The sequence below is a fragment of the Narcine bancroftii genome, chromosome 1, assembly GCF_036971445.1.
Source record: "Narcine bancroftii isolate sNarBan1 chromosome 1, sNarBan1.hap1, whole genome shotgun sequence".
In the NCBI taxonomy this organism is placed as follows: Eukaryota; Metazoa; Chordata; class Chondrichthyes; order Torpediniformes; family Narcinidae; genus Narcine; species Narcine bancroftii.
In genome coordinates this window covers 59,574,958-59,596,737 of record NC_091469.1, presented here as the reverse complement: position 1 = coordinate 59,596,737, position 21,780 = coordinate 59,574,958, and the positions used below count along the sequence as shown (strand labels likewise).

The 21,780-nt window shown below is 40.2% G+C and overlaps 1 protein-coding gene across 2 annotated transcripts in view; it reads right to left on the bottom strand.

Moving 5' to 3' along the window:
* slc12a2 (solute carrier family 12 member 2) overlaps positions 1 to 21,780 on the bottom strand; it is a 171,157-nt gene that overhangs the window by 36,196 nt on the left and 113,181 nt on the right. For both annotated transcript variants that reach the window (XM_069927966.1, XM_069927957.1), the window contains exons 11-14: positions 12,776 to 12,883; positions 8,739 to 8,862; positions 7,930 to 8,031; positions 6,778 to 6,933 (exon numbers count right to left, since the gene is read on the bottom strand). In XM_069927966.1, coding sequence (XP_069784067.1) covers positions 6,778 to 6,933; positions 7,930 to 8,031; positions 8,739 to 8,862; positions 12,776 to 12,883 — 490 coding nt within the window. The remainder of the gene's footprint in view (positions 1 to 6,777; positions 6,934 to 7,929; positions 8,032 to 8,738; positions 8,863 to 12,775; positions 12,884 to 21,780) is intronic.

The window sequence follows — 21,780 nt, the reverse complement described above, 5'->3', positions numbered from 1 at the left end:
CATTGCAATGTCCAGTCAGATATCTCAAGGGAACAGAACCGGTGCGGACTCGAAAGGCCGACATGGCCTATTTCCGCTCCGTAAATGGTTATATGTGCAAACCAGAAAATGTCTGTCAAGTAGTAAAGAAATTAAGATTAAAGATGAAGGTAAGGCAATTTAAAATATATATTTTTTTAAAAATTGCACTTGAAACACTGATTGGCACACTGCAGGAACGCTGCAGTAGAAGAATACAAAAGAGATTCATCAGGATGTTGCCTGGAATGGAGGGCTGTAATTATAAAGGAGACATTCAATGGTTAGAATAATTCTCACTGGAAGGTGGAAAGCTGAGCGATAACCTTGGATGTTTATTACGACCTTTCATCTTAACGAGAAACTTTAAAATCAAGCATATTATACTTGCAGATAAGAAGAAATGGATATTAGTGACAGGGGAAGCCAAGACTGAATGACAAGAGATAATAGTGCCTCAGACAGAATAAAGCCTTGTTTCACATCGCTGCTCAGCCTCATAATGCAAATAGATCTTTGCACAACTGAGAGACAGCAAATATTGAAATCTGAATTAAAATAATATGGAAATACGCAGACAGGCAGCATTTATGTAAGACAGGAAACCCCTGTTTCAGGTTGATGACCTTTCAAGAACGTGCACAGTAACTCCAGGGAAGTGCATGGAAGTGGAGATGGAACCATGGACAAGGGAACAATTCTTTTGAAATGCAGAAAGGGGAATGTTGACAAGATGCATTTGTGGAGGTGTCAAACTGAAGATGACATAAATTACATGGTTAAATGTGGAAGCTGATGGGCTACAAGTCAAAGACAACAGAAAATCTTTCCCTTGTGTCCTAAATTGGAAAAAATGGGGTGAGTCTAGAAATTAAGGTAATGAAATCGATGTGGTTAGAGACCCATTAACTGTGGAGAAGGCAAACCACCAACAGCAATCTCCAAATTTTAACATTTAACATGCGTTTGCAGAGAAGGTTTCATTCGTAGTCAAATCAGAGTTGAAGTTGGAGGTGGGGCGAGTGAGAGATGAAAACCAGTGATTTGGATGGTTTAAAAAGGGCATGTAGTGGGGCTCGGGCCTTCTCATTTCATTCACAGTCGAGTTGGAGATGGAGCCAGTGATTTGGATGGTTTAAAAAGGGTGTGGAGGGCAAAAGTTAAGCCAATTAAGAGTTGATTTGTGGGAGTAATTGAGATAATTGGCAGGGACAAATAAAAAGAGGGATAGCTAAGGAGTAGCTAATGTGTGAGTGGAGCTTTGAGACTTTGGCAAGCAGAGGCTGAGAAAGAGCTTGCTTGCTACGAGAGAGGTAAGGCCAGGTGAAGTAGTTTAATCCTTTAAATAAAGTTAGATAATGGAGTCAGCTAGGGCAGTGGGTTGCTCCAGTTGCAGAACGTGGGAAATCTAGGACAGTGTACTTGTCCCTGACGACACCTGCAGAAGGACCTTCCAGCTGCATGTCCTTGTAACCGGAGTTAGGGAACCGGAGCAGCAGTTGAATGAACTGCGGATCATGAGGGAGGGAGGGGTAGTGGCAGACAGGAGTGTCAGGGAGGTGGTCACCCCTATAATCAGGAGGCAGGTAGGTGGGAGACTGTCAGGAGAAGGAAGGGGAAGATGCAGACAGTGCAGAATACACCTGTGTCATTCCCATCAACATTAGGTATCTTCTTTGGCTTGGCTTCGCGGACGAAGATTTATGGAGGGGGTAAAAAGTCCACGTCAGCTGCAGGCTCGTTTGTGGCTGACCAGTCCGATGCGGGACAGGCAGACACGATTGCAGCGGTTGCAAGGGAAAATTGGTTGGTTGGGGTTGGGTGTTGGGTTTTTCCTCCTTTGCCTTTTGTCAGTGAGGTAGGCTCTGCGGTCTTCTTCAAAGGAGGCTGCTGCCCGCCAAACTGTGAGGCGCCAAGATGCACGGTTTGAGGCGTTATCAGCCCACTGGCGGTGGTCAACCGTTAGGTACCTCCAAATGACGTCGAGGGGGTCATGTCTCCAGTGCAGAGGCTGCCCCACATCACCCCCTCCCCTCCTCAGAAGGGAAGGGGGGGGGGAGAGCAATAGTGATTGGGAACTCGTTGGTTAGTCAAGTGGATAAGGAGGTTTACTAGACTAGATTGAGGCACCTGGCTCCCAGGTGCCAGGGTCAGGGAAGTCTCTGATTGAGCACACAACATTCTGGAGGGGGAGGGAGAGCAGCCGGATGTCGTGGTCCACGTGAGGACCAATGACATAGATAGAAGTGGGGATGAGGTCCTGAAGGAAGAATATAGGAAGTTAGGGAAGAAGTTAAAAAGCAGGACCTCAAAGGTGGTAATCTCGATATTGTTATCTGTGCCACATGCCTGCTGTGTGTGCCACACGCCAGAGAGGATAGGAACAGGAAGATGTGGCAGATGAATGTGTGGCGAAAGAGTTGGTGCAGGGGGCATAGATTCAGATTTGTGGATTATTGGGATCTCTTCTGGAGAAGCTCTGACTTGCACCTGAACTGGAGGGAGACCAATATCCTGGCAGACAGGCTTGCTTGTTAGATCTGTTAGGGAGAGTTTAAATTAGTTTGGCAGGGGGGCTGGAAGTCGGAATAAGTGTACGAAGATGAGGGTAGAAGGCCAACTAGATTTGAAAGGAGAGAGGAATCAGGTTGCTAAAATTAATGAAGGAGAGAGGGTAGTAAAAGTAGATGGTAATCAAAGGAGTGAATGTGGGGATATTCTCTCATGTGTATATACTTAAATGCAAGGAGCATGGTAAGTAAGGTTGATGAGCTTAGAGCATGGATTGACATATGGAAATATGATATTGCAGGCATCAGTGAAACTTGGTTGCAGAAGGGGCATGATTGGCAGCTGAATGCTCCAGAATTCCATTGCTTTAGATGTGATATAACAGGGGGGGATAAAAGGTAGAGGAGTCTCATTGCTTATTACAGCAGTGTTGTGGCAGGATAAATTGGAGGATTCATACAGTGAGGCAATTTGGGTGGAAGTAAGGAATAAAAACCCAAATGGGGTGTTTTATAGACCCCCTAACGGACAGAATAAATTAGAGGAGCAAATTTGTAAGGAGAGAGCATATATGTGTAGTAAACATAAAATGGTGATTATAGGAGATTTTAACTTTCCACACATTAACAGGGATGCCATACTGTAAAAGGGCTGGATGGGTTGGAGTATGTCAAATGTGTTTAGGAAAGTTTTCTAAATCAATGTATAGAAGAACCGACTTGAGAGGGGGTAGAATTGGATCTCCTATTAAGGAACGAGATAGGTCAGGTGACAGAAGTTTGTGTTGGGGAATACTTTGGGTCTAGTGATCATAATACTATTAATTTTGTTAATTATGGAGAAGGATAGGGCTGGGCTTAAGGTTGAGATTTTTGATTGGAACAAGGCTAATTTTGAAAAAATACAAAAGGATTTAGAAGGTGGCATAATTTATTTTCTGGGAAGGATGCAACAGAAAATGGAGGATATTCAAAGGGCAAGTTTTGAGAGTACAGAATTGGTCTGTCCCTATGAGGATTAAAGGAAAGGTTAGAAAACCTTGGTTTTTCAAGGGATATCAGGAATTTAGTTCAGAGGAAGAGGGATGTGTACAATAGGTATAGACAGCAGGGAATAATTGAGGTGCTTGAGGAATACAAGGAGTGTTTAAAAGAAAAAGCAAAGAAATTAGAAAGGCTATAAAGGAGATAAATGAGGCTGCTTTGGCAGGCAAGGTAAAAATAAATCCAAAGGGTTTCTACAAGTACACTAAAACTAAAAGAATAGTGAGGGATAAAATTGGGTCCCTTGAGAATCAGAGGGGTAGACGATGTGAGGAGTCAGAAGAGATGGAAATTTTAAATGATTTTCTTTTTCTTCAGTATTCACTAAGGAAAGGAATATTGAATCAGGTGAAATAAAGAAAACTAAAATTGAAGTCATGGAAAATATAGATGAATGAGGAGGTAGTACTGGCTATTTTAAAAGAGAACAAAAGGTGGATAAATCTCCAGGTCCTGACAAGATATTCCCTTGGACCTTGAGGGAGGTTAGTGTAGAAATAGCAGGGGCTTTGACATAAATAGTTAAAATGTCATTAGTCAAGGGGGAGGTGCCGGAGGATTGGAGAGTAGCTCGTCATGTTCTACTGTTTAAAAAAAGCTCTAAAAGTTAACCTAGTAATTATAGGCCCGTGAATATGACATCAGTGATGGGTAAATTAAAAGTGTGCTCTTCGAGAATGGAATATACAATTGTTTGGATAGACAGGGACTGGTTAAGAGTAGTCAGCATGGTTTTATGTGTGGTAGATCATGTTTAACAGATCTTACAGAATTCTTTGAGGTTACTAAGAAGGTTGACAAAGGGAAGGCTATGGATGTTGTTTATACGGACTTTGTAAGGCCTTTGACAAGGTTCCACATAAGATGTTGGTTAGGAAGGTTCAATCATTAGGAATTAATGTTGAAGTAGTGAAATGGATTCAACCATGGTTGGATAAGAGATGCCAGATAGTAGTGGTGGAAAATTATTTGTCAAATTGGAGGCCAGTGACTAATGGAGTGCCTCAGAGAAGGGTGCTGGCTCTCTTGTTGATTGTCATATATATTAATGATCTAGATGATAGTGTGGTAAATTGGATTAGTAAGTGTGCGGATGATATTACGATTGGTGTTGTGGAGAGTGAGGAAGGTTTTCAAAGCTTGCAATGGAATTCAGGCTAGTTAGCAGAGTGGGCAGAAAGATGGCAGATGAAGTTTAATACTAATAAATGAGAGGTGCAACATTTTGGATGGAATAATCAGCAAGGGTCCTACACGTTAAATGGTCGACATTTGAGGAGTGCAGTAGAACAAAGGGATTTAAGGATTCTGGCATGTAATTCCCTGTAAGTGGAGTCACATGCAGATTGTAGTGGTGAAGAGAACTTTTTGTATGTTTTGCTTTCATACATCAGAGTATTGAGAACAGGAGTTGGGATGTCATGTTGAATATGTACAAGGCAATGATAAGGACACATTTGGAACATTGTGTGCAGTTTTAATTGCTGAATTTTAGTAAGAATATCAACAAAATAGAATACGGAGAAGATTTACAAGAGTATTGCCTGAGTTTGAATTACAGGGAAAAGTTAAACAGGATGTATTCCCTGGAGTGTAGAAGATTGAGGGGTGATTTGATACAGGTATTTAAAATTATGAGGGGGACAGATAGAGTAAATGTGGACAGGCTTTTTTCCATTGCTAGTGTGGGAAAGTCAAACAAGTGGACATGGATTGAGATTGATGGGGGAAAACTATAAGGGAAACATGAGGAAGAATTTCTTCACTCAGAGGGTGGTGGGAGTGTGAAATGAGTTTCTGGCCAGTTGGATAGGTGAATGGACAAGAGAGGTGTGGAACATTATGGGCTGGTGCAGTTCAATGGGACTAGGTGGGAGAAGGTGTTCGGCATGGACTAGAAGGGCCAAACTGGCCTATTTCACACACACACACACACACACACACACACACACACACACACACACACACACACACACACACACAGTTACTACTCATCACCCTATCAATTGATGTAACTAAACTAAAAACTGAGCTGAAGGTATTTTGTGCTGCTTTTCGAAATCATTCATTTTACTTTGATCAACAGACAACAATAGCATTTATTTGTAACACTCAAAGAAGTAGACATTCCACCAGTACAAACAGCGTACAGTAAATAATAAAGCAGTCAGGAAACCACAGATAACACTTCCATAGTTGAAGCAGCTGTTCCCTGCCTTTGAATAGTTACTGTGCAAATATGACCTAATGAAGGCAGCAACACCTAATACCAAGCTGAAGCCTACTAACTGAAACTCACGGAAGAATTTGTCATAACATGTGCAACTTAAGGAAGAAGTTAATGGAAACAGTGTGCAATGAAGCAGAAGAGCACTAAACGTGACTGTGTTCGTGCAAGACTCAAAGTGAATCCATCCAGGCCCCCGCTCTCGATGATTTTACTTGGAAATGTGATATCTGGAAAATAAACTGGATTACCTGCGGCTGCATCTGATCCAGGCCGAAATGGAGGGCTGCTGCACTTGGGGTGTTGTGGAAGGAGGGCTCTACTCCAGATTCAAGCCATCCAGCTGGCAAAATGTTTGTTTTGCTTAAGTGACTGCTGTGTACTGGGTATAGTGTGCTTCTGTATACTGTGGTCTTGAGAGACACTGTTTTGTCGGGTTATATATACAATCTATTTTCTTTGCATGCTATTACAAGTAAAGCTGTCCAACGTGCCAAAGACTTTCTATATGGTTTAATTTTTAAGCAGCTGTCACCTAACAAACAAAATCATTGCTTTGCTACACAGCAATAATTTAACACAACATGCAAGATCAATAGAATTTAAAACTACTGTCCAATTTGCAATGTGGTTAAGATAATGGTCATCATTTACACAAACATCCATCATTAATTTTTAGCCCTGGACAGTTACATTCAATCTCTTCAGCTGGAAAAGTGAATATGCATTGGAGTAATACCCTACAACCAACTTTTTTATTTTCCATTCCATACTCAGGTCATCTGTTAGCTGCTCCAGCTTGTATCATATATTATAGAATGGATACCAGTACAGACCGAGTTAGTGAGAGGCCTTCCTGCTTATTTGGCAAGTTTTAGTTTCCTGCTGTGAGAAACTTCTATATATAAAAAAAATCTATAAATCAAGTTACTATCTATAAAATAGACATCAGGAAACTGAAAGCTTTGTTAACCCTACCTGGTTTCTTGTAGGTGACGTAGATGTACAGAGCAAGGACGATGACATTTGTTAATAGTGCTGCGTACCAATTGATAACGAACATTACTCCACAGCACAAGATAGCACCAATCAATGAAATCCACATGTTGTAGTATCTAAATGCAGGTCGCCAGCCTAAGTACAGAACACAGCAATCAAATTGTTAGTCACAGCTATATTGTGGGATTTTGAGGTGCAAAGAAGAAGAAAAAAATGAAGCTCTGCATAATGTGGTGGTTTAAAACCTATTAAAGAGAATAACTTGTGGCTGTCTGATTATTAATCAGGGATCTAGTTGCATAAACCATTCACTATTTTATAAGTAATGATAACTACACTAATCTCAAAACATAAAAATTAACTATCGATAACAGGAGCTGTTCCCTTTGTCTGACAGTCCAAAAACTATAGAATTTAGATTTAATCTTTTGGATGGGAAGGACAGCAGGAGTCGGAAGATAAAAATAAAAAAAACTAATTTTATTGGAACTTCAAAGTGATCACCTGGAATTCACTATTAAATTTGTTTCAACAACTCAAGATCATCAGTGATTTCAGAGAAATTGGATCAGAACTCATTGACCAAGTTATTACGGCAGGACAAACCAATCAACCCATCAAGTTTCTCCAGTCCACACAGATAGCATGTAAAGTCATGATTATACCCAGTTTCTGGAGCTGTGAAACTGCAGCTCCACAATGCCAGCCTTGGTTGACATTGTAAATGATTTCCAAAAGAAAGCCTCATCATCGGATAACTACACTGGAAGGTTTCCCCCAAATGTCGGCCCAGGATCAAAGGCTAATGATCTGGAGCAGCAACCTGGGGCTTACTTACTTGCATACTACCTTTCCAGTCTGCAGGATTAGAGCAGGTCTTACCAAATTACAGATATCTGGCATGGACTCTGTAAGATGAATGACCCTGCCCATTGGCATCACTACTCCACAACTATTCTTGTAATCATCCAGTTTGGCTGAAAACACTCACTGCAAAAATGCTCCTGGCAAAGTCACTGTAACCCCGATGGACTGTGAATTTAAAGTCAATCTAAAGTCAATCCCATGATGATACATTTACAAATAACTGCCTGCAACCTGACAAATTTCTCAGTTTAATTCAAACCTTACCTGGAGATTTGGCAAGAGAAGCATGAAATACCGAGAAGTTAATCAAAGCATACGAAGCCAGGAAAAAATTCGAAATTATTGGTGCAATGACATTTAGCTCAGCTGAAAAATAAAATTTTACAAAACATTATGAAAAAAATTGTTCTGTTGTCAAATTTTAAAGAAATATCACCCAGAAATTATTAACAAATATACCGTAGAATTAAAATCGCACATCAGCAAAACGCATCTGAAAATTGTATTCTCAGACATGCAGAAATGGCTTATACTCATTCTCAATATTAGGGCCTCCAAGAAGTGGAAGTACTCTTAAGAAATGCACAATTTCATTCAGGCCATCCCACACAAGAGTCAACATGTCATTTTTGGACATCTGTACATTGCTTTCCTAATTAAATTTAGTTGAAAAGCACTTTGGAATGGCCTGAAGATGTGAAAGCATGACATACTAAAATAATTTTCCCTCAGTTGGGGATAAATTGTAACACACTCCAATACATTTTCAGATAGAGTTCTTCTATTCTTTTGGAAGAAATTACCACTAGTTTCTTCCTTCAAAGAATATCCTGCCCAAACTCTCTTCAGTTCCCTCCAAAATAAGATCACTCCATCCCGCTTGCCAGTACTCAGTTTTTCATCAGGATACACTCAACTTTATCATTAATTTACGATAATACCATCTTCAGGGACCAATTAAAAAGTAGTGGTCATGTTTTGAAATGAGACATAATGAAGCAATTTGTTTGATTTAAATTTTAATATTTATATTCCACAACTTTGGTGATAGCTTACAAAAATTATTGACTAACCAATTAATATGAATCCCAGACCAATGAAGAACGTAAGAACATATCCACGCAATGGTTCATTGTTTTTGCCATAACCAACTGAAAACATGTGAAGACCGGGATATATATTATCCTTGCATAAAGCCTGAAGAAAATAAAACATTTGTTACCATCATTGTATCGTCAAAAAAAATGTATAAAAATAGCAACAAGCTTTATTCAAAATTTACTCAATGCATCTGGCATGGGAAATCAATTCTTAAACATTTCTGAAACGTAGCCCTGCAATGTCAGTAGTTATTATTAATTTCTTGGACCGTTGCAAATACAAAGGAAGATTGCAAATATTTGTCTACCCATACTCAGAATTCTTAAATGATTAGCTTAAGACAATTTGGAGGCTAAAAAAAAGAGGGAAATTCTGAGGAGCATTTCACTAATCTAAATAGTGCATTTCTACAGTAATCAGTGCAAATCTAATTCAGGCCAATGAGTCAAGCAATTAAGGGAAAAAATAAAACCCTGGGAAAGAAAGTAGTGCTGCCTTGAATGGCAAAAAATAACCCAAACCAAGTAGGGACATACTGAAGAGAAATGGTATCGATTGGAAAACAATTCAGTATCTGTATTTTGATACATCAGAATTTATTGTCATGAACAAGTCACAAAATTTGTTGTTTAGTGGCAGTATCACAGTGCAAACATTCATATGAACCACTGAACAAAAATAAATAAAAAATAGTGCACGAAAAATCAGAGTCAGACAGTGCCTGGTTAATTGGTCATTCAGTAATCTGAAAGCACAAGGGAAGAAGCTGACCTTGTGGAGCTGAGGGCTTTCTTCAGGCTCCTGTACCTTCCACCCCCCCTCCCCCCCAATAGTAGAAGAGCGAAGAGAGCCTGGGTGATGGGGGTCCTCAAGGAGAGACTCTGCTTTCTTAAAGACACGGTATCTTGTAGATGTCCTTGATGAAGTGAAGCTTGGTGCTCGTGATGTCAGAGGTTGAGTTAACAGCCTTTGGAGTTTTTTTTCTTGACCTGACAGTTGGCACCTCCTTACCAGGCAGTGATGCAACCAGCCAGAATGCTCTCCATGCTCTCTACACCTGTAGAAGTTTTTGAGAGTCTTTGGTGACATACCGAATCTCCTCAAACACCTCACAAAGTATGGCCTCTGGTGAGCCTACTTCGTGTCTGCATCAACATTGAGGCTCCAGGACAGATCCTCTGAGATGTTGATGCTCAAGATTTTGAAGCTCTTGACCCTCTCCACTACTGTGTCCTCGATGAGGACTGGTTCATATTCTCCTGAAGTTCAAAATCATCTCCTTGGTTTTGCTAATGCTGAGTGCAAGGTTGTTGGTGTGACACCACTCAATGAGGTTATCTACCTCCCTCCTATACACTTCCTTATTGCCGTTTGTGATTTGCTGACAATCGTGGTATCATAGGCAAATTTGTAGAAAGCATTGAAATTGCTGGGGGGGGAAAGAAACACACTGAAGGGCTATTGATTTTCATGATCACAAATACTGGGTCAAGGAAATACAAATAGCAAGAAAAGAGAAGTTGGCCACTAGGTCCTTCAAGACTGCCCTGCCATTTATATGATCATGGCTGATGCATGCTGGTCACAACTCCTCTTCTATGCTAATTTCCCCTATCATCATCAATTTCAGATCTTCAAATATTTATCCCTTCCTTAAATATAAGCCAATGATCTATCCTCCGCTACCTACTATAGCAGAGAGTTCAAGAGTTTCACCACCCTCCAGTGAAATTTCTACACACATTTTGCAGCTATGTTACCATGACTGAAAACATCTCAACATCTATTCCATCAAGCACCTTTGTGATCTTATATGTTTGAATAAAGTCACTACTCATTCTTCTAAATTCTATGATATACAGACCCAGTGTCTGTCTGATCGGTCAACCCTTTCATCCATGGAATTAGTCCGATGAATCTTCTTTGGTTTTAAAAAGGGGATCAAAATTGTCAACAGAGTTCCAGGTATGAGCTCACCAGAACAAAATCTCTTAAACTCCCAGACTTTTGCAATAAAATCTAAAATGTCATTTAGTTTCTGAACTACTTATCAGTCCTGCCAGCTAGCACTTTTGATTTGTGAACTTAAACACCTCAGTCCCTCTGAGCTTCACACATTTGCAGTATCCCTCCATTTGGATTAATCTTTTTGTTTAAATCCTCTTGTCAACATTAAATCCAAGAGGGCAAATCACTCAATCTATCTAAATCTCATAGCAAGACTCACCATGTACTCATCCGGATATATTCTTCCACTGATTGTTGTAGCAGAAAATTTGGAAGCTTCACATTTTGTTGTCACTCAAGGTCATTTGAAATTGTAAAGAAAATATACGAGGCCACTAGAGCTGCACCTCCAGCCTGAAGAGGATTAATTTTTTTCCTCCAGTTTTCAATCCACTTCTTCTAATACTTTGGATTCTTAATTTATGCATCACCCTATTGTATGTCACCTTGTCAAATGGGATTTGTAAATCCAAAAGCATTACATCAACATGTACCCCACTATCAACTCTCCCAGTCACATCCTCAAGGAATTTGAGGAAATTTGTCAAACTTAATTTATCTCTCATAAAAGCATGTTGAATGGATTTGTATATATTCAGCTTTCCTAAATGATTAATTTCCTCTGGTCAACATCAGCATCTTGGCCAGAACTATAGATCCCCAGCTACAGTCTTCCTCCATTCTTGGACATGGGAATCACTTTTTCTATTTTCCAAACTTCAGATGCCCTCCTAGAATTTAGCAAGTTTTGAAAAATTTCAACCCATGGGTCCAACATCACAGCAGCCACCTCATTGAAAACTGTTGGGTGCAGGTGCATGCAATTGGGTCCTAGCCATTTGGGTACTTTTAGCCATACGAGTTTCTCTGGCATTTTATTTCCTTGTGATAGGGATTTTTTCAAACTCCTGCCTCACCACACCCCCCCCATCCTTTGTCTTATGGCTATTAGCAATGATCTCTATGGCAAAGACTAATGCAACAAAAAAAAAAGACATTTCTGTTATTTCTTTGTATTCATTCGCCATACTCATTCTACACTTAAATTAGCTTTCTTCTTATTTATATATCCACATGCACTTAGTTTGTAATAACATTACACTAAAATTATCTTTGATATGAATCCTTTAGAATTGGAAAAAAATCCTGCTGAGAATGATGGATCAGCTGTTTAAACATCCACCAATGTTCATTAACACTCATCTCTTTGCTTATTTTCCCAGTCTGCTTTTGTGCCAATGCAATTACTCTTTTTAAAGCTGAAGACACTGGTTTTTGTCTCTTGGTCTTCATCCTCAAACTGCATGTGGAATTTTATCATCTTGCAGATACCTCCTTCCAGATCATTTTTAATCTCAAGATCAATTATTGATCCTTCCTCGTCACTCATGAACAAATTGAAAGCAGCCCAAATAGATTCCATAATGCATTATCAGATGTTGCTGTAAGAAGCAATTCTCACACACTCAAAATTCTTCTTTGACCTGGCAAAACTTCTTTAAACTCCATGCATGTTTCAAGAAATATTTCCTCCCATCTGCCATAGATGTAACTTGATCAAGAACCATGCTGCATCCAGCTGAACAACTTGAGTTGCCTTAACTTGTGACCAAGGTTTAATCCTCCACTGTCATTCTCTGACTATGTGAGTTTCCTCCCACATCTCAAAGCGTTTAAGTTGGTAAGTTAATTAGCCATTACAAGTTGCCTCTCATAAGGGGTAGAATTTTGTGTTCTTGGAAAAGCAAGGATCAGTTTATGATTATTGGAAATAGATAATGGTGTATCAGATTGTTTAGGCCAAAGGGTTTGTTCCCATGCTGAACAATGACAATTCCATGAATTTTTATGTTCACCAAGTAATCTTTCTGAATGAAAATTTGGTTCACTTTTCTTTTGCTCCCTTACATGTCATTTTTCCCTTAATGTATTTTTCCCAATACCTTAACACAGAATTAATGCCAAAAGGAAACTTTCCAAACATTTGAAATGATATACATACCTGAAATATTTTGGGAGCACTCACTAATGAGGCCAGGGCAGAAGACAATGTAGCTGAAAAGATTCCTGCAGTAATTAAAGGCCCAAATCCAGATGCAAGGCTCATAACCTGAAATAATCCAAATTAAATTAGAATAGGTTCAAATTTCAATCATTTCCTCAAAAAAAGGGTCAGATAGTCATTTTGAACAGCTGGGCATAGTTTCAGACTTAGTTTTACCAAATCAGGCATCATCAACTGAAATACACACTTATACAAGGTAATAAAATATCGATGTTTAACAAGGCAAGTGGATGGAGGCTTTGAGGTGGGGAGGTGTTTAATTAAAATATTGATTCACAAATTGAATCAATGCAAAATGTAATTGAATAATTTTTTTACATCAATATAAAAGGTTTCCAAAAGTCAAAATTACAATATTTTTTCAAGAATAAATATATCCAGGTTTATTTTGAACCTCCTACTGGCATGCACTTTTCATCTCTTGAAGTGCTAAACACATTTAGCAATTTCATTATCAAAGGCATAAAATTACAAAACTGCTATTTTAACTGCTTGGAACTTTAGGGGTGGGGGAGAAGAGTTGTGACGCAGGACAGGAAACAATATATTTCTTTGATCCAGGCCCAAGTTTGTACAGTGCTCCAGAAAATAGTTTTCCATAATAAATTCTAACAATGAGTTGAGTCATACACAATAAAAGCCGCACCTGTTCTTTAGAAACAGCATGCATTGCTTTTGAAGTCTCCAACAATAGCCAATGTCATTAAACCCTTGTAATCCCACTGTCTGACATGTCAAGTAGTCTGATGTTTTAAGTTTGTCTTTCAAAAGTATGCTCAAAATCCTATGTTCATGTAGTCCTCTTTGAAGGTTAAATTTGAAATTAAATATCATACATTTAAATGAATCAAGAAATATGTCCCATCATCCATAAAACCAATGCATCTCCAATATACAACTCATTTAGATTTGTAACTGGTCCCCCGAGAAACCAGTGACCAGAAAGAATCAACTTAAAACCAGGGCAAACATTAGTCAGTTCAGATTGGACTACATTAAAAAAAAATTAAAAGGGATACAATGCAATTTATTTCTTCACAGGAAATCAAAAATGTCCCAAGCGTGTGTAACCTTTTTAATTTGAAGACCATGGTACCTTTTAAAGTAGCTCCCCTTCTATGTTCTGTTCTCCCAAAGGGAATAGTAGCTTCCAAAAGAATTATTGTCCAGTATAAAACTTTTTTTTCAAACTGAAAGTTTAAATCCCAAAGACTGCAAGATTGGATATTTTCTCCAATTTCTTAACTTGCCATCACTGCTCACTAATTTAACTTTCAACCATTTCCTTTTAATTATCCAACTTGTACAGCACCAAAACGACCCTTTCACTCATCACTTCCACGTCCCCCTTTTTGCCCATCTGTACTAATCCCATTACGCTTATCTTTGTGAGGTTTTTCAGTTGGTTGTTTTTCCAGACTCTTTTGTGTAGTCTTCCAAAGGCGCTATTTGCCTTGGCGAGTCTGTTGTCTATCCTTGCATCTGATGAAATGGTGCAGCCGAGATAGGTAAACTGGTTGACCGTTTTGAGTTTTGTGTGCCCGATGGAGATGTGGGGGGCTGGTAGTCATGGTGGGGAGCTGGCTGATGGATGACCTCAGTTTTCTTCAGGCTGACTTCCAGGCCAAACATTTTGGCAGTTTCCGCAAAGCAGGACGTCAAGCGCTGAAGAGCTGGCTCTGAATGGGCAACTAAAGCGGCATCATCTGCAAAGAGTAGTTCATGGACAAGTTTCTCTTGTGTCTTGGTGTGAGCTTGCAGGCGCCTCAGATTGAAGAGACTGCCATCCGTGCGGTACCGGATGTAAACAGCGTCTTCATTGTTGGGGTCTTTCATGGCTTGGTTCAGCATCATGCTGAAGAAGATTGAAAAGAGGGTTGGTGCGAGAACACAGCCTTGCTTCACGCCATTGTTAATGGAGAAGGGTTCAGAGAGCTCATTGCTGTATCTGACCAGACCTTGTTGGTTTTCGTGCAGTTGGATAATCATGTTGAGGAACTTTGGGGGACATCCGATGCGCTCTAGTATTTGCCAAAGCCCTTTCCTGCTCACGGTGTCGAAGGCTTTGGTGAGGTCAACAAAGGTGATGTAGAGTCCTTTGTTTTGTTCTCTGCACTTTTCTTGGAGCTGTCTGATGGATGGGTCACGTCTCCAGAATGGAGGACCATCGCCTTCCCAAGATCGTATTATATGGCGAGCTCTCCACTGGCCACCGTGACAGAGGTGCACCAAAGAAAAGGTACAAGGACTGCCTAAAGAAATCTCTTGGTGCCTGCCACATTGACCACCGCCAGTGGGCTGATAACGCCTCAAACCGTGCATCTTGGCGCCTCACAGTTTGGCGGGCAGCAGCCTCCTTTGAAGAAGACCGCAGAGCCCACCTCACTGACAAAAGGCAAAGGAGGAAAAACCCAACACCCAACCCCAACCAACCAATTTTCCCTTGCAACCGCTGCAATCGTGTCTGCCTGTCCCGCATCGGACTGGTCAGCCACAAACGAGCCTGCAGCTGACGTGGACTTTTTACCCCCTCCATAAATCTTCGTCCGCGAAGCCAAGCCAAAGAAGAAAGACTAATCCCATTTGCCTGCATATGGACCTGCACCTTGCTTATTTAGGTGCCTTAAGACTGGTGTCATGTTCCAAATGTCAACTACGTGGTAACAAACTTTCTTCTTTAAAGCTCTTTCTATGCACCTTAAAATTATGCCCTCATTTTTTATATCCATACAATGGGAAAACAGTTTTAATTATATACTCCATCTACAGCCTCCCATTATCTTATTTTCTGCTATATCATCATCCATCAACATCCTTTGCTCCTGGGAAAACAAGCCTAATTTATCCAATGTTTTCTGCCAGAGGCCTTCTTCACCACACATTGGCACTTAGAGGGACAATGAACTCAGACCCCTGGGTCTCTCAGCTTATTTTTTGTAATTTAAACATTTTAATGCATGTCTTAATTTGTAAGTTAGAAAATAATAAAAAGTATTCTTGATACAAGTGATATTTAAAAGTGCATTTTGTGCTTACAGCTCACTTCTACATGTTGTCTAAAATGGATTTTTTTTATTTTGCACATTGGGATCACAATTCCAGAAAAAAAAACTTAAAATTAATTTATTGCACAACAGTTCTTAAAAAAAATATTCTATTGCCTTCCTCAATTTTTAGCAAGTTAAAACTGTTTCAGCTGCTGGATTCAAGGATTTGCCATAAATAAGCTCCATTTAACCTTTCCAGCCTCATTTTCTCTGATGCATAGAGCTAAGACAGAAAATCAATCTACAGGTGAAAACAGAGTTACAAGACTTTTTAAAAAAAAATTATAACCTAATGTGCAAATGCAGTTCCAGATGGCTTTCTTCCAATTTTACCGGAAAATTCCGGTTCGTTCAATTATGGTCTTTTACATCCTGGAAACTGTCTTACTCCTTTCACAAACTTGTTCAGATAAAATTTGCACTGTGACCACACATTTTTGTTCCCTGACAGCAAATCAATATCAAAATGAACTTCATGCATGCCAAAAATATATTTTGTAATATTTAACCATTTTATCAGTAGTCTTAAAATATAATCTAAACAAAACAAATTCATAACTATTTCTGATTTTTTTGTTAGAAATGGGAATTCTGTCATTGCAAGGCTCAGAAAGGAATAATTTTTATTTAAAATGGAGCCGAATTTGCACATGGAACAACTTTACTTTTAGCAATAAGCAAAGGGCGAGGAAAAAGACTTGCCTAATGTTTTTACAATGATGAAAGCAACTGACTCAGTTACAGTTTTGTCAGGTTGTGGAAATACAAAGCAACCAGTTTACAACTACTCTAATTCTCAAGCTCTCCCCAAGTTATCATACATTTTTAAATTATTGTCTAATAACAATAATTATTGTCTAATTATTGTCTAAATTGTCTAATAACAATAATTATTGTCTAATTATTGTCTAAATAGAATAATACCTAGTGTCGCCGAGAATATTCTCCCAGCATCACAGTGTGGCTTTCGCGCAAACAGAGGAACTATTGACATGGTCTTTGCCCTCAGACAACTCCAAGAAAAGTGCAGAGAACAAAACAAAGGACTCTACATCACCTTTGTTGACCTCACCAAAGCCTTCGACACCGTGAGCAGGAAAGGGCTTTGGCAAATACTAGAGCGCATCGGATGTCCCCCAAAGTTCCTCAACATGATTATCCAACTGCACGAAAACCAACAAGGTCGGGTCAGATACAGCAATGAGCTCTCTGAACCCTTCTCCATTAACAATGGCGTGAAGCAAGGCTGTGTTCTTGCACCAACCCTCTTTTCAATCTTCTTCAGCATGATGCTGAACCAAGCCATGAAAGACCTCAACAATGAAGACGTTGTTTACATCCGGTACCGCACAGATGGGAGTCTCTTCAATCTGAGGCGCCTGCAAGCTCACACCAAGACACAAGAGCAACTCATCCGTGAACTACTCTTTGCAGACGATGCCGCTTTAGTTGCCCATTCAGAGCCAGCTCTTCAGCGCTTGACGACTGCTTTGCGGAAACTGCCAAAATGTTTGGCCTGGAAGTCAGCCTGAAGAAAACGGAGGTCCTCCATCAGCCAGCTCCCCACCATGACTACCAGCCCCCCCACATCTCCATTGGGCACACAAAACTCAAAACGGTCAACCAGTTTACCTATCTCGGCTGCACCATTTCATCAGATGCAAGGATCGACAATGAGATAGACAACAGACTCGCCAAGGCAAATAGCGCCTTTGGAAGACTACACAAAAGAGTCTGGAAAAACAACCAACTGAAAAACCTCACAAAGATAAGCGTATACAGAGCCGTTGTCATACCCACACTCCTGTTTGGCTCCGAATCATGGGTCCTCTACCGGCATCACCTACGGCTCCTAGAACGCTTCCACCAGCGTTGTCTCCGCTCCATCCTCAACATCCATTGGAGCGCTTTCATCCCTAACGTCGAAGTACTCGAGATGGCAGAGGTCGACAGCATCGAGTCCACGCTGCTGAAGATCCAGCTGCGCTGGGTGGGTCACGTCTCCAGAATGGAGGACCATTGCCTTCCCAAGATCGTGTTATATGGCGAGCTCTCCACTGGCCACCGTGACAGAGGTGCACCAAAGAAAAGGTACAAGGACTGCCTAAAGAAATCTCTTGGTGCCTGCCACATTGACCACCGCCAGTGGGCTGATATCGCCTCAAACCGTGCATCTTGGCGCCTCACAGTTTGGCGGGCAGCAACCTCCTTTGAAGAAGACCGCAGAGCCCACCTCACTGACAAAAGGCAAAGGAGGAAAAACCCAACACCCAACCCCAACCAACCAATTTTCCCCTGCAGCCACTGCAACCGTGTCTGCCTGTCCCACATCGGACTTGTCAGCCACAAACGAGCCTGCAGCTGACGTGGACTTTTTACCCCCTCCATAAATCTTTGTCCGCGAAGCCAAGCCAAAGAAGAAACACCAAACTACATACCAACCTCACAAAGTTCAAAAATGTACAACAGATTCTCCTCCATTTCTTTTCCCAGACATTAAACTTGATTCTGTCCCATTTTCCTGTAGCACAGGTAACAGAACTTGTGACTACCTGAGTGGTGCTGTCACTGTTTAGTGGCTGGCAACGAGCAGGATAGAATTCTTCAGTTGATAAAACTAGAGGTGACAGGCGATTCTCACATTTCTGAAACTGCAGTAGCCATTTTATTAAGCTGTTGGTGACGTTCAACAGGAGTTGCAGGTCACAAGCATTAAGTGCAATGATCTCAACAAGACAATGGCATTGTGTGGTCATGTGCACCATTTTTAGATCACCTTCAGCCATCAAACCAAAACTCCACCCGCCTTGTACAAAGGTATCCATGGAGAGGTTGTAAACTGGATTCAAAATTGGTTGTGTGGGAGAAAACAGTAGTAGTAGATGGTTGGTTCTCAGATGGGACACCTATGACTCATGGCATGCCACAGGGATCTATGAGGGGACCATTGTTGTTTGTTGTCTATATCAATGATTTGGATGATAATGTGGTAAATTGGATCAGCAGGTTTGCTGATGACACAAAGATAGGAGGCGTTGTGGACAGTGAGGAAGATTTTCAAAGCTTGAAGAGGGATCTGGGCCAAAAAATGGCATATGGAGTTTAATGCAGACAAGTATGAGGTGATACATTTTGGAAGAGCAAACCAAGGAAGGACAAACACAGTAAACGATATGGCACTGAGGAGGGCGGAGGAGCAGAGAGATATTGGAATATAGATTCTCTAAAAGTGGCATCACAGGTGGAATGAGTTGTAGAGAAAATATTTGGCATCTTATCCTTTATAAATTAAAGTATTGAGTACAGGAGTTAGGAAGTTATGTTGAAGTTGTTTAAGACATTGGTGAGGCCAAATTTGGAATATTGTGTGCAGTTCTGTTATCCTAACTACAGGAACATTATCAATAAAATAGAAAGAGCGCAGAGAAGATTTACTAGGATGTTGTCAGCTTTCGAGTTTATAGGGAAAGACTAAACAGGCTAGGACTTTAATTCTTGGAGCAAAGCAGAATGAGGGAAGATTTGATAGAGGTTAGATTGAGAGGTTTAGACAGAGTGAATGAGAGTAGGCTTTTTCTACTTAGATTGAGCGAGATAAAAATGAGAGGTCATAGCTTTAAGCTGAAAGGGGAAAGGTTTAGGGGGAACATTAAGGGAAAGTTCTTCAGAGTGGTTGGAGTGTGGAATGAGCTGCCATCTGATGTGGTGAATGTGGGCTTAATCTTGAGTTCTACGAATAAATTGGATAGATATGTAGATGGGATTGTGTGCACAGAAGAGGGGGTCAGGAAGCTCCAGTGTGATTTGGATAAATTGAGGGACTGGGCAGATACATGGTAAATGCACTACAATGTGGATAAATGTGAGGTTATCCACGTTGGTAATACAAACTGGAGGGCAGATTACTATTTGAATGGCAATAGATTAAGAGATGGAGAAGTGCAGAGAGACCTAGCGGTACTTGTACATCAGTCTCTGAAGGCGAGCATGCAGGTACAGCAGGCGGTTAAAAAGGCAAATGGTATGTTGGCCTTCTATCAAGAGGGTTTGAGTATAGGAACAAGGATACCTTACTGCAGCTGTACAGGGCCTTGGTGAGACCACACCTGGAGTATTGTGTGCAGTTTTGGTCACCTTATCTAAAGAAGGATGTTCTTGCAATGCAGGGAGTGCAGAGGCGATTCACCAGGCTGATACCTGGAATGGCAGGAATGACTTATGAGGAAAGATTGCGCAAATTGGGATTGTACTCGCTGGAGTTTAGAAGATTGAGAGGGGATCTCAGAGACATATAAAATTCTGGCAGGACTGGACAGAATGGATGCAGATGGGATGTTTCCAATGATGGGAAAATCCAGAACCCGGGGCCATGGTTTGAGCATAATAGGCAAACCATTTAGGACCGAGATGAGGAGGAATTTCTTGACCCAGAGGGTGGTGAATCTGTGGAATTCATTGCCACAGAGGGCAGTGGAGGCAGGTTCATCAAATATACTTAAGAGGGAATTAGATCTATTTCTTCAGCATAAGGGTATTAAAGGTTACAGAGAGAAGGCGGGGACGGGGTATTGAACTTTAAGATCAGCCATGATCTCGTTGAATGGCGGAGCAGGCTCGAAGGGTCGAATGACCTACTGCTGCTCCTATCTTCTATGGAAGAGGTCTGGATGGTTATGGAATGGGAGCAGGTCAATGGAACTAGAGAAATAGTGGTCACCACAGAAGGGCCGAATGACCTGTTTTCTGTGCTGTAGCGTTCTATGGACACACACATAGTAAAAAAAATGAAAGAAAAATTAAGCATAGGTTTTGATGCATCTGAGATAGTTGCCCATAAACTAAATTGTTGGAATCTCCCAGATCAATAGGTTTGATCAATGATCAAATTCATTAAAAATTGCCTTAGTTCACATTTACACATAAATTCCTTGCCCTCATTTCTCTATCCTCACTTTCTTAACATTGATTTGCTTCTTCAATAATAAAAAAAATCATAATTTTTTACATGGAATTAAACAAGCCAATCACAACATCCTAAATTTGAATTTTACTAGCCTGCAAAATCCACTCTCAGAATTTAGAGCATGTTGTACATTCCCTTGGTTAACTTTAACAAAATCACCAAGATTTGAAGCCCAAGTTTCTTCCCATGTTTACTAAGGAAATTTGACATTTGAGTTTAAAGATCAACAGTATGATTTTTCTGTATTGCCATTGGCCTTAAACATCTCTTGCTATTTTATGGGAAATTACTCAATGTGCAATTTAAACAAATTTTACACTCTGCTACAGCATTCTACGCCATCTTAACATGAAACATGCAACATCACTTGATGTATTGATAAATTTGACTGATCTTGTTTCATGCTTTTCAATATATTTTGCAAATACTATTTTTTTGACCCAGAAGATCACAATACTTGTTCCAAAGCATGCACCAGATTTCCATTTGACACAGGAGGTCATTTAAACATCATTATAAAAGTTCACAGAGCAATCCCATTTACCCATGAGATAATTGTGATTAACACAAGTACAATGTATAGCTGCACCAAAACGCAGTCACACAGGTATGAACAATGGTAAATACCTCAGGGAAGGTTAACATGTCCTACCCTTCAACATTAAACCTCTTTCTAATGTGACCAGCATTAGCAATTCCCTTAAAAATGTGACCAGTAGGTAGCTTTCAATCATATTTGATTAAGGGACCTTTCTCATGCCCTTTTAACATCAATCTAAGTCTTGGCACATTGATATGACATGAAAGCATCTTTTATCATGATAACCTTGATTGAAAAACCCTTTCAAACTTCTATTTTATTTATCATCAACTTTTAATATGGAAGCACAATGAAAGCCTTCATTGTAGAAAGATTTTTTTTAAACTGAAAC